The 13032-nt window shown below is 36.5% G+C and overlaps 1 protein-coding gene across 8 annotated transcripts in view; it reads left to right on the top strand.

Moving 5' to 3' along the window:
• The window catches only part of PPFIBP1 (PPFIA binding protein 1), a 164176-nt gene that overhangs the window by 134126 nt on the left and 17018 nt on the right, over positions 1 to 13032 (top strand). For 6 of the 8 annotated variants that reach the window (XM_033117043.1, XM_033117044.1, XM_033117042.1 and 3 more), the window contains 5 exons: positions 3321 to 3405; positions 6171 to 6325; positions 10930 to 11045; positions 11665 to 11721; positions 12970 to 13030. In XM_033117043.1, the coding sequence (XP_032972934.1) occupies positions 3321 to 3405; positions 6171 to 6325; positions 10930 to 11045; positions 11665 to 11721; positions 12970 to 13030 (474 nt within the window). The remainder of the gene's footprint in view (positions 1 to 3320; positions 3406 to 6170; positions 6326 to 10929; positions 11046 to 11664; positions 11722 to 12969; positions 13031 to 13032) is intronic. The other 2 variants (XM_033117038.1, XM_033117041.1) reach the window with 1 other exon arrangement.

Consider the following 13032-nt stretch of genomic DNA (forward strand, 5'->3'; position numbering starts at 1 on the left):
CCCCCCCCCAATGAATTTAGAGATGTTTGAGCTATCAGGTCAGTCAGGTCTTTATATTCAGGCGACAAATGTGAGAAAGGTTATAGTACATAGAACATCCTTTCTGTGGCCACTGGACATTCTGGGCTACCATCTGAACTCTGAAGGACGTAGGTAGCCCGTGACAACTTCAGCTTCATAGTAATGTCGATTTTTCATGTACACATTATCTTCTTCCCATTCCTGGGGTCTTTCACATCTGAGATTATCTCTGCTTTCCTGAGTGGTGAGATGCCAGAAAACAGAGGCACAGACACCATGAAATCAAGGATGGCTCCAGGCTTTGTTTTAGCTGTATTGGCCTAACACCAGTGTCTCCGGTCTGTTCATTTCCTCTGGTTGTGTCTCCTCACTTCATCCTAAGAGCAGAGCTGCAGTTACCCTACTAAGGAAATGTGTTTCTTCATGGCTTGTCTGACCAGATGTGTATCCAGCAGGAAGCAACAGTCGGGTTCAACTCCTGTCATCAGAACTGCTCTCCCCTCATGTCCCTTAATGAATAAAAGACGGAAGCATTTTCCCAAGAAGAGTAATTTCAAGGAAGTAAAAAATGAGCACATGACAAAGAATTTCGTCTTGATGTTTTTCTCTCATCATAAGTTTTTTCCTTCTTTTCTTGCCTACTCTGTTTTATTAGTCTATTTTTACTTTTTATGTGATCTTTATTCCATGAAAAACTCATTGTCCTACCCACCCACCCACATATAGTGTGTGTGTGTGTGTGTGTGTGTGTGTGTGTGTGTGTGTGTATACACATACATGGAGGGTGCCAAAAAATGTATACACATTTTAAGAAAGGAAAAAACTATATTAAAATTGTAATACTCAATATATGCTTATAACAAAAGATGAATACAAGTCATGTGTATACATTTTTTGGGCCGCCCCCCCGAAAACACACACAGCGGGGGTGGCAAAATAAAGTATACAAGTGGACACTTAGGTCAGCGTTGCTCAAGCAGTAGTTTGCCATAATCAGAAGTTTCTGGACGCTGATGGTAACCACTTTGAGCATCTCTTGTAATTGCAGAAGTCAAATGTGACTTGTATTCATCTTTTGTTGTCGGTATATATTGAATATTACAATTTTAATAGTTTTTTCCTTTCTTAAAATGTGTGTACATTTTTTTGGCACCCTCTGTGTGTGTGTGTGTGTGTGTGTATTCCTTGTTGCTAGTCTTTGCCACTATTTAATAAAAATAAAGTCATTAGCAAGCTCCCCACAGAGAGAGCTTTTCTTTGAAAAAAAAAATCACCAAAATTCATTTTAATTTCTCTTCCTCAAAAAGCAACAATAACAAACAAAACTCTCAGTGGTGAATGAGGGCTTGTTAGATGCTCAAATGCTATAGGAGCACCAAGAGTGGCATAACTTCTTGGTAGTTTTAGAAGGCTTCAAAGAGCACATATCTGAGCAGATTCTGAGGAAGAGCAAGAGTTCTTCATCAGGAAAATGAAGGCTTCTAGGCAGAGGATCCATAAGTGAACACGTTTTCAAAACCAAGGCTTGTAACCGCCCAGTGCACACTGGGAAAGTTCTGGAACATGAGTTATAGTTGGAGGGGATATATGAGGCTGACAGAAGAGCTGCAGTGAATGGTAGGCAACTTGTATGCTAGGCTAACAATCTGGGGTGTTAACTTGTAGACCTTGGACAGTGACATAATTAAACTTCTGCTTTTGAAAGCTAACTCTCTCTGGTGGCAGATGGAGGCAAGAATAAGGGAGGGAGAATGAAGACAGAACAATCAAGAGGCTGTTAAAATAGTCTATAATGAGTAATGAAGCGGGGTTGAAATAAGGCAATGGCAGCAAAGTGGTAAGGAGGGAATAGATGTTAGAGAAGTTTACAAGTTAACAAGGTTTTTAAATCTTTGGATTTGAGAGCAGTAAGTTTTTGGTTTGTACAAATGACGACTTCCTCCAAGAGTTAATGGTATCCAAGCAGAGGTTGAAGTACTGGGGGCAAATAATGAGCTTCCTTCTATATATATTCAATTTGATGTGTTCATGGAACATTTAAAAGGAGATTTCTTATAGGAAGCTGGAAAATGCATCTAAATTTTAGGATTAATGTAGAATTATAGATTGGTAGGGAGTGAATCTCATCAGTTTTAGGAGAAATATAGAGCTGTAGATTGGTAGGAACTAAACTGTAGTTGATGTATCAGTTAGCTTTTGCTCTAGGACGAATCACATTTATTGTTTCTCATACTTCTGTGGGTTGGCTAGGTGGCTCTTCTGATCTGCATTGGCATAGCTAATGTCTGCAGTTAGCCAGTGGTTGGGGTGGGGCTGGGTGATATGACTCGCATGTCTGGTGATGACAGACTGGTCTCGGTTGGCCCCAGCTGGGATGTCTCTTCTTCTCTAAATGGTCTCTCATCTTCCAATAGACTAGCCTATGCTTCTTAACATAGTGGCCTTACTGTTCCCTAGAGCAGCAAGAGGGAGCAAACCTCAGTGTGCAAATACTTTTCAAGCCTTTGCTTGAACCACATTTGTTGATATCTCATTGGTCAACGCAGGCCACATGGTCAACCCTTAAATCAGGATGCGAGGAGTGGGGGAGCTCATTTTTATTATCTACCAGGGTGAGGGTTTGGGAAAAGAGAAGAGGGTAAAGGACAAAAATCTTGAAGTTCTACATTTTATAGTATGGGTTGGGTAGATAGTGGGACTTATGGAAATAGAATATTTATCTGGTCAAGGGATTGAGAAATTGAAGTAGAAGAAAAGAAAGTGGAAAGAAAAGTAAAAGAAGAAGGAAAAAGTGGTGTCAATTGATTGCCAAATAGAGGTCAAGTGAGAAAAAGGATAAAAAGATTCATTGTTTTTATTAAATAGAAGGTCTCTGATGACTAATTGAAGCAATGCTGGTGGAGTGTTTAGAGAAGGGAAAAGCCAGGTGGTGATTAATGACAGTTGATAAAGACAGCTGGTATAGATCTTTCTTCCACGACTTGACATATGTATAGGTTAGGGAGGAGAGTAATTAAAGTTGATTTTTTTCTTGTTTTTTTGTTTTGTATCTTATTACCTTGTTTTGTTTTTGTTTTTTAAAGATGGCAGCTGAAGGATAGGATCTCTAAATTTAGAGGTACTTTTTCTATATCTCTGATGTACGTAGGAAAAATATTCTAGATATTACCAGTTTTACTAAAGTTTAGAAGTATTCTTTGAATAATGTAAATAATTCACGTCTACTTATTCTTTGTGTCGCCATTACTTTTGCTGTTCAGAATCATAGTATTAAAGATGATAATTTATTTTATTAATAGGATCGGAAAATAGAAGATCTTCGACAGTGCCTGAACAGGTACAAGAAAATGCAAGATGCAGTGGTACTGGCCCAAGGTAAAAAAGGTAGTGTAGCTCTAAAGGTTTTTCTACTTAACTTGATTTTAAGTGGCTGTGAACTTTTACATTTGGCCTCGATTTCTTTCATGGAGCATATCCATTTCCCAAATTAGATAGTCATTCATTCATTCATTCATTCATTCATTCATTCATTCATTCATTCATTCAAGCAATATTGTTAGGGTTCTGTTTTCTTGCCAGAAAGTATGTAGCTAAAGAGCATACTGTAGATTGGTTGGTCAGGGAGAGCTTTTCTAAGAAGTTCATTAGATAGCATTCCGAAGAAAGAGAGAGAATACAACAGCACATGCAAGAGCTTTTTTTGGGGGGGAGGGTAGGTAGAACTTGGTGTGTTTGAGAAGTAAAGGACCAGTGCGACTGGAAGGTAATGAGCAGGGGGAAAAGTAAGATGAGATGATAGAAGTGAGCACTGACTAGGTCTAGGTCATGTCGGTGAAGAATTTGGCTCTTTCTTGGCTCAGAGAGATCCACTTAAGGGTCTTAACAAGTTAGTGACATGAGCGTTGTAGCAAGTGGACCTAGTGGGAGGGGAGCAGTGTTGGAAAGACAGAAAACCAAGAGACTCTTGTAGTGTTCCAAATGGACAGATCTGATGGTACTGACGGGAAATATATTTTGGTGTTAGAATCAACATGATGGTGTGATGAATTAGATGAAGGGAGTGAAGAGGAGCAAAGAATCAAGAAAGATCAACATTTCTGACTAAAGCAGTGAGGTAGATGATAGAACCATTTACCAAGATAGAAAAGCCTAGAGAAGGAACATTTGAATGGTTAAGGGGGATTGTGTTCAGCTTTGAATGTGTTAAGTTAAAAAAAAAAAGAGTGAAATATCTAAGTAAAGATTATTATACATTTTGTTATATTTATTATTATTTTATCTGTAGATGGGCCAGTTGGCTGTCCTCAAATGTGGAAAAGCTTTGGGAGTCATCAAAACGAAGGAAAATGTTCAGAACTTTGAAAGTTCTCTTGTTTTTTAGCAATGCATAGATGGGGTTATTTGCTCTAAAAATAAGCACAGGAAATTAACAAGTCTTTTGAAAGGTACTCAAATTTTGAAATTTCAATTTTAATTTTAATGAGTTCATTAAAAAAATCCTGCTTCGGACCAGAATTATTTGGGGGAGAAAAGGGTCTTCATTTTTTTTGTCTACGGGGCCTGGCATATATATATATATATAACTTTATAAATATCTGAATGAGCAAGTGTACCTCTAATTATCAGTGTTGACTTAAGGCAGTTCTCATCACTCTACATCTCTATATCTTCAAAAGAGTCTCTCTTTTAAGGAATATTGCAAATTTTCAAGTAATTAGTTTTTACATTAGTTAAAACATTGTTTGATTTTATAGAATCTCAGCAGTGTAATTCTTGTGTTTAAAAACCAAGGCAGACCAGATTAATTCCTATAATTAGGCCATATTGTATAGTATTTAAAAAGTAGAAAAAAGGGGTAAAAATCACTTATAATTGCCCTGGCATGATCACTGTTGGCCATTTTCATGTCTTCCTTTCTAGTCTTTTTTCCATGCACATAAATGTGTAGCTAAAAGAGGTAGTTTTAAACCATGTACAGCAGGATAGATTTTCAAACAATTGCAAATGATGTTCTGTTCTTATGAAGAGTTATATAAACAGCGATTCATCACTAGGATTTGTATTTAGTTAATTCTCATACAATTCTAGTAACACCTATTAATAAATTCTAGTAAAATTAAAATAAAATTCTAATAAAACCTAATTTAAGAAGCTATGTCTAATTTAATATCTTTAAACAAGTAAATTATCATTTTTTTATTCAGAGATTAGGGTTTTAAGCATTATTGGTTTTTGTTTTTTTTTGGTTTTCTTTTATTGGGAATTAATGAGGAACAGTGTGTTTTGCTAGGACGCCACAGGGCCCATTAACTCCAGGTCAAATCGTTGTTTTTTTCAATCTAGTTGTGGAGGGTGTAGCTCACTGGCCCATGTGGGAATCGAACTGGTGACCTTGGTGTTATGAGCACTGCGCTCTAACCACTGAACAAACCAGCCTCCCAGCATCATTTTTTTTAAAAGGGAATATCTGGCACCATTTTGTTCAAAACTTAATCCTTTTCATTTCTAGAGATATAAAAAATTTCTGAAGGTGCTGCTTTGCAGGATATGTCATTGTTTTTCCTCATTAGGCTGTTCTTTCTACTTTAAAATGAATGGCATAAAAGGATCCTCCTGATGGGTCCAAAGGTTGTTAATTTTTTTCTTTCTTTTTTATCCTTTTTATGTTTTTTCAGGGGCACAGTAGTGATGAAAACTGAGTTGTTTAAATGTTAACTCGGTTGCAGTTCAGGATCAGTTTGTTGTACCATCGTTGGTATCCTTCAGCTTGGTTATGTCTGAACTGAAATTTGTAAAGCCCCACATTTCGAAGTAAAATTACAGGAGGATTGTTGAATTAAATTAACTTTTAATTTCTATCCTCTGAGTCCATGATTGCATCTATTAATAGCACTATAAATCAATACCTCTGTTAATACTATTGCTGGATACACACGTGGCCCAAGAGCTCCTGGGACTCAGGTGCTTGCAGTTTAAGATGTCGTTTTCTAGGTCGCATGTTGTTTTTCAAGTGATGCCAGGCAAAGCTGACTCTTTGATCTTTGAGGATCAGAAAAATTTTTACATTTGATATGTTTGGGATTCTTCTTCCAAACATGACATATAAATGAAAAGCTGCTGTTGTCCTCTTTTTGCTTTGTCTTTTCTAGGCCAAGATGGCGACTATGAAGATCTGCTCAGTTCGACGTCTATCTCCACTTTGCTGGATACGCAGGGTTTTAGTGATCTGGAGAAGAGTCTATCGTCTACACCAATAATGGGATCTCCCAGTCACGAACCATTTAACACAAGTGTTCCAGAAGAGGTATTTACAAACGCTCAATATTTTCTTCATGTTGAAGACACTACATCATTGAAAGTTAAAGTGCTATTAGCAACATGAAAGACATGGGTTCTTTTCTCAGTTCGATTACTGACTTGGTTTGTCCTGGAAGTTTTTGTGTCCTGCAGACCTGTATTTGAAATACGTGTTTTTTTTTCCTTCTCTAATAAATAAATGCCCTGGGCCATGTCAAAATTGCTTTTATGTTTCAGGAAAAACATGTGAATCCCTTGGAGATATTATCTTAAATATGAGATTATAACCTGCATATTAAGTAAGTAGGAAATAAGTAAAGTTGGGATAAAGTGAGGTTATATAAAGAAATTGATTTTAGTCACTTCTGCTGGTGACTGAATGATAATGGAATACAATTTCACTCTGACTTCTTTAGATTTGGAAGAAACAACTGGAGGGGAATAAAAGTCAAACTCACTTACTTTACTTTCACATCAGACTGCCACCAGTGCCTGTTTCTGTTATCTATTGCACGCCACCCCAAAACTTTGTGGCTTGAATGACAACGTTTATTTTGCTGACCAGTCTGCCATTTGGACAGGGCTCAGCAGGAGCATCTCGTCTCTGCTCCACTTGGCAGCAGCTAGAGGGGCGTGAGTCATCTGAAGGCTGCTCATTTGTCTGTCCGGTGGTTGAGGCTGGCTGTTGGCATGTGACTACTTGGCTTCCTCACCGTATGGCGGCTGGACCCTGAGGATGAGCATCCAAGGACAGGACTAGGCAAATTTGTATCACCTTTTATGACATGTCTCAGAAGTCACATAGAGTCTCTTTTCCTATGGAGTCACAGGCCCACCCAGATTACCGGAGAGGGAACATAGGCTCTAGCTACCTCTTGATAGACAAGTAGCAATATCACATTGTAAGAACAGGTAGATGGGATATATCGGTGCAGTCTTATTTGGAAAACAGCCTGCCCTCCACTCTCTGGCTACAGCAGTTTATATCCTCCTCCCATGTAAAATATACCCACTCCCCCTCAGTCTCATTCTCATTAGGCATCAGCATCCCAACCACTTGTCATCTAGATTAGGTCAAGATGTAGGTGAAACTCCTCAGTGTATCTTCTTGGGCACAGCTGCTTGAGTACCATCCCATTCAATTTTAAGAACTGGGACCTTAAGGGACAAGCTACCTGTCCTCCATACAGTTGACATACAAAATAGTGGGATAGATATAACATAACTGCTGTAGGCACTCTCATTACAAAGGAAGGAAAGTTGAAGGCACACAGGTGTCTCTAGTCTGTCGCAATTGCAAAATGCAGCCAGGTACATGGTGCCATTTCTTTATTAGTGCTCAGTCCTTTGGGCTCTTGGTTCTTCCGAGTCATCCTGCCTTTTCCACAAGAAGGAGCCCATATTTGCAGATAGCAGTTTTCTGTAAAAGTGTCCATATAAGTCCAAAGTTGCCTTTTCATTTTCTACCATCTCTGCCCCCTTTAGTCTAATTTGGTATATTTTAAACATTACGATTTCTTGTGAATCAACTTGTAATCCGTTCCATTAGATTAAAGCATATCCACAAAAACATTCACAATAAACTCTTCTCTCCTTTAGGTTCTCTAAGGCTACTGTGGGATATCCCTTTATTTTTTGAGTTTTTGATTTTTTTTAAAAAAACTTTAATTTTTCTGTTACAGTTGACATTCAATATTATATTAGTTTTAAGTGTACAGCATAGTGGTTAGACATTTATATAACTTAGGAAGTAATCCCCCCAAGCCCAGGACCTACCTGACACCATACATAGTTACTACAATAGCGTTAGTCCCTATCTTGTCTCCCCGTGACTATTTTGTAACTGCCAATTTGTACTTCTTAATCCCTTCACCTTGAAGAGTTCAATGAGACAGTAGCACCTTAAATCTTCCTGAAGTCTTAACAAAGCCACACGTGTAACTTCATTTTAAGACTGTTTTCCTAATAACACCCTGAAACCATTTCTTAATTATAATGAAATGTGCTGTCTAGAGAGACTAGGAATGGGACACAGTTTTATTTTTGAATGAAACAACCCTGGCTCCCTTACATTTAACAGTTCCTTCTTTGGTCATCTTCTACTCTAACATTTTACTATTTGTAGTGAGAAGAAACCAAATGGCATCTTTTTATATCTGTTTCTAATAATTACATAACGAGGAAATTAGCACTGAATGAAAATGAATTCAAGGAAAAAGCAATTAACATTTCTCTCTTCAATGTAAGAGAGCGCTAACTGTGACTAACAAGAAATTAAATGGGGGGGAATTGGAAGAAGGTGATCAAAAGGGACAGATTTCTAGGAATAAGATAAATAAGTACTGGGGATATAACGTACAACATGAGGTCTATATTTATCACTGTTGTATAGCATATATGAAAGTTGTTAAGAGAGTACATCTAAAATTTATCGTCACAAGGAAAACCACATGTTCTTTCTTTTTAAAAATTTATGTGAGGTGATGGATGTTAACTAACTTCTGGTGGTAATCATTTCACAATATATGTAAGTCAAGTCTTTATGCTATACACCTTAAACGTGTACAGTGTTGCGTGCCAATTATATCTCAATAAAATTGAAAAAAAAACCCAAGGAATTAGTTAAGGAATAAGAAATATTTTAGAGGGGAAAATCCCCTAATTGTGAAATATTTATTTATACCGAAGGGAAAAATTCCTTTCGGCAGACAATGAGTGTGCTGCATTTTTAGGGAGAGGCTGCTGTTATATATGTAGGATATACCCAGGCAATTTCATATCCTTTTAAAAAAAAAAAGTCTTTGTTATGTGAATGGTAGTTTAATGGCAGAGTTTTTAGTTTGGAGCAAGAATGATTTGATGAGGATTGACGATAGTTAGCCACATTTTTAAAGAAAAGACAGGAGGGAGATTCGAGGTTGGAGTTAATTTTTGAAAGGAAATCAAGAAAATGGGTTTTCTTGATTTTCGTAAATCAAGGATGAGTTATAAAGATATAAGCTGAAAACAAATGATAGTGAAATAATCTCCTATTTTATAATAATATGACTTGTTAAAGAATAAAATTCGACTGAATAAATTTTAAAGATCTACTGGCTTTATTCAATGGTTCATGAGTCAGACAGCATCCAATCTAGGCGACAGAAAAGATGTCTGAGGAGCTGTACAACATAAAAGGTTTCTGTAGAACGGAGTAGGAACAGGGACGTCATACTTGGCATTTTCTGATTGGTTAAAGCAGAGTTACTTTCCTTACATGGAGCAAACGCAAGTCTTGGGTTAGGAAACCTGTAGGAGGAAGTAAGTGCTGATTGGTTGACCTAGGCCTTTCTTTTCTGTGAGAGCCCAGCATAGAAACCTAGTTGACTTCAGGTTTGCTGGTGTTTAGCATGAGCCACTCCATCTTGGGCCCAATCTTGTTACTTTTTCAAGTCTTGTTACTTGCAGACTTGACGTTTTATAGCCTTTTACAGTGTCAAAGGATGAGAACACTCAGTAACTGAGACGAAAATCACAAAGCTGAGTTTATTGCTTATTTAAGTAAGTGAACTTTGTTAATCAAGGACATTCTCTTTGAGCTGATCATAAACAGGAGTTTTAGGGTGCATGGAGCTCAGGGATTGGTGGACTTGCAGAGTCAGGAGTGAGTTGACATCAGCTGTATATGGTTATGAAGGTGAGACAGTTGATTGGTTGGTATTTAGAAGTGTGTTTGCTGGTGTGAGTCCCTACTTCACTGGCTGACTTCCAGAAGCAAATCACGGATTGGTTGACTTGCAAGAGGTGAGGCAACTCACTGAGGCAAGTTTTACTCATTTATTTTTTTTACTGGAATATTTTTTGTGTTTCATTTATTTACTCATGATGTAGCCCACAATCTAACTGCTCTCAGTTGTCAAAAATTATTGAAAACCAAAGTATAAAAATTCTTTCACTGAGACTATCCTTATGATTCATAAGGCATTTGTTTGGGAAAGTGTATTTTGTTGCTGTAATATTGTTACTACTAAGCAAAGTATTTTAAGTGGTGCATTCCCAGAGTATGTTCTAAGTTGTTTTAATTACACTTTTATCAATTCTGTTAATTGAAGTTAGTCAGTTTGTTCACATATAGAACAATAATTAACAGGCTTGACCAACATTCTATTTTAGACTAGTGGTAGAAACTAAAGTGAAAATAGTGCTTTGTTTACAAAGCTTTTACCCAAATCTCATTGTAAATCATTGCAACCCTGTAATTTAGGTATTGTCATTCTCATTTTACAAAGGAAAAAACTGATTCCCGGTTAAGGGATTTACTTAAGGTCACTTAGGCAGGTGTGTTAGAGCCAAGATCTCAACCCGGCCTTAAATGTCATATTCACAATATTTAGTGTCTTATTCAGAATCAAGTTCAAAAATTACTTTCCTCTAGAAAGTTTTCTCTGATTAACACTTCTAGAGGTTTATATCCTGAAACCATTTTCAAAATTTAAGAATAGCATTCTAAACACAGGTATATGAAATTTTATTGATAGACCATGTAATTGTCTTATTTAACTTTTGTTGCTGTGGTTTTTGTTTTGTTTTCTTTGAAGGATTGATTTTTGACTTTTTATTGTTATATTACAGTTCCACACCAGCATCTTGCAAGTTTCAATCCCTTCCTTATTACCAGCATCTAAAGGCTTGGAAACTTCTGAAAAAGCAAAATTGCCTCCTAAGCCAGAGACTTCATTTGAAGAGAAGTATGTCATTTATGACCTAATATTGCAATGTCAATTTTTAGAAAAGTAGATCAACCCAAAGCAAGAGTGCATTGCGTTTATTTATAGACACAATTGTTCTACCCAGAAAGCAAGAAACAGCAAGACATGTGCCAGGGAACCCATAATCAGTTATGTATTATTGAAATAAGAGGTGTGAAGCTAAAGTAATTGGAGATGAGGCCAGGAGGTGTGGTGGTCGGGTTAGAGAGGGATTTTAGGGAACTTGGATTTTATATCTAGGTCATAGGTGATCATCAAAGTGTTGCAAGCAGAATAGCGACAGTGACAATCACGTGCCTGAGGCTGTTTGGACAATGGCTATGAAGGAGACAGGACAGGGATACAATAGTTTCTCCATAGGCAAATAGAAGTTTGGGGGAGCATATTCCCTAATTAATTGCCTAATCTTACAGTTAGACAAAATAAAATAGAATATCAAAAAAAGAGAAATAAATAATTTCCCTTACACAGTTGTTTGTTTTTGACAATTCTGTTCACGTAGAATATATATATATATATATATATATATATATATATATATATATATATGATCTTTTCTTCATGAAATTCATAAGTCCTTTTTTTCCCCACATTTTAGTGATGGAAAAATAATTCTTGGTGCTGCTGTTGAAACCCAGCTGTGTGATAGTCTTTCGTAAGTTACAGTTTATTGAATGTGAAAAATGTGATTGATATTTTGGAGAGAGGAAGCTTCTGTTACGCTAACAATAACCAGTATTAAAAGTGAATGACTGAGTCCTGAATAAATCAATGCAGCTGTAATGATTGAGTGGGGGTGGTAGTGGGGGGTTGTAAGTTAACAAAGAAATACTTGCTCATTTATCACTGTCTCATGCCAAGTTTCTGTAGCTCTTTAGTCTTCTTCACCAGTTTCCATTTAAAGTTCAGTGCTTTTTTATTTTTGTGTTGACATGTTTTGAGTTTTGCAGAGAAGAATCACAGAGAATGATGTGATGGCTGGGAACACTGCAATGGTTTTTTATATTTTCAAATTAATAAACTGACCTAATGTCTATGTTTATCCAAGTTAAAGTCTGAATTAAATTAGGAAAATCTGTTTTTGGAGCAGTCCTCCAATATGAGATATTTTCTATTCTTACCGTTGTCTTTTACTTTTTTGGTAGTCGATACTTCTAGCAATTTATTTACACAAATACATGAGAAATGTCTTTTAAAATTTGTATATTTAAATTATTCTGTTTCATAGAGCAAAAGAATTACTATTTTCTCTCTTTAAACTAGGCACATATCCTTGCCTTCAAATTTTGAGTAAGACCAGCTCTAAAATTGAATGCTAATTATGTGAAAAAGAAAGTCTCTGGATGTTTACAGTGTTACTGTGCCTTCACTAGGATAGCAAATGAATTATTATGGGCAGCAATAGGGAGTCCTCTGTTATGCTTTGATCATAAAATGAAGTCCTCTGCCAGACTCAGGAAATTGATTCCTTTGTGAATTGAAAATTAAATTTTCATCCTTTATGTTAAGTATAAGGATAATATATAAATAGTACACAAGTATTTAAAAAATTCCTGATGTAAATATATACATGCACAGGATCTAACACTAGTCCATGGAAAATACTGGTTTAAATTTTCAAATATTGACATCACAAGAATAATTCTAAGTGTTTTTCCAGCTACTCTAACATGTGCAGGACATTTAGAATTATTGGCAGGACACTTAACCACTCCTGCTTTTAAAAGAACTAAATGTTATAATTTACTTAAGCACATAAGTGACTGCCTGAATCCAGATTTTCTTTTATTTCCAGGATTCAACCCACACACAATTTTAGTTTCTTTCCAAGATATTCTACTTAGAAAAAGTGGCACCAGAGCCACTTATTATTAATTCTAATTATTATTATTGTTATTTTTAGAACTTCAGATTTGCAAAAGTCTAGCAGCCTGGACAATCTGAAGAAAGAGTCATCAGATGGGGT

The sequence above is a fragment of the Rhinolophus ferrumequinum genome, chromosome 10 (assembly GCF_004115265.2).
Source record: "Rhinolophus ferrumequinum isolate MPI-CBG mRhiFer1 chromosome 10, mRhiFer1_v1.p, whole genome shotgun sequence".
NCBI classification, from domain to species: domain Eukaryota; kingdom Metazoa; phylum Chordata; class Mammalia; order Chiroptera; family Rhinolophidae; genus Rhinolophus; species Rhinolophus ferrumequinum.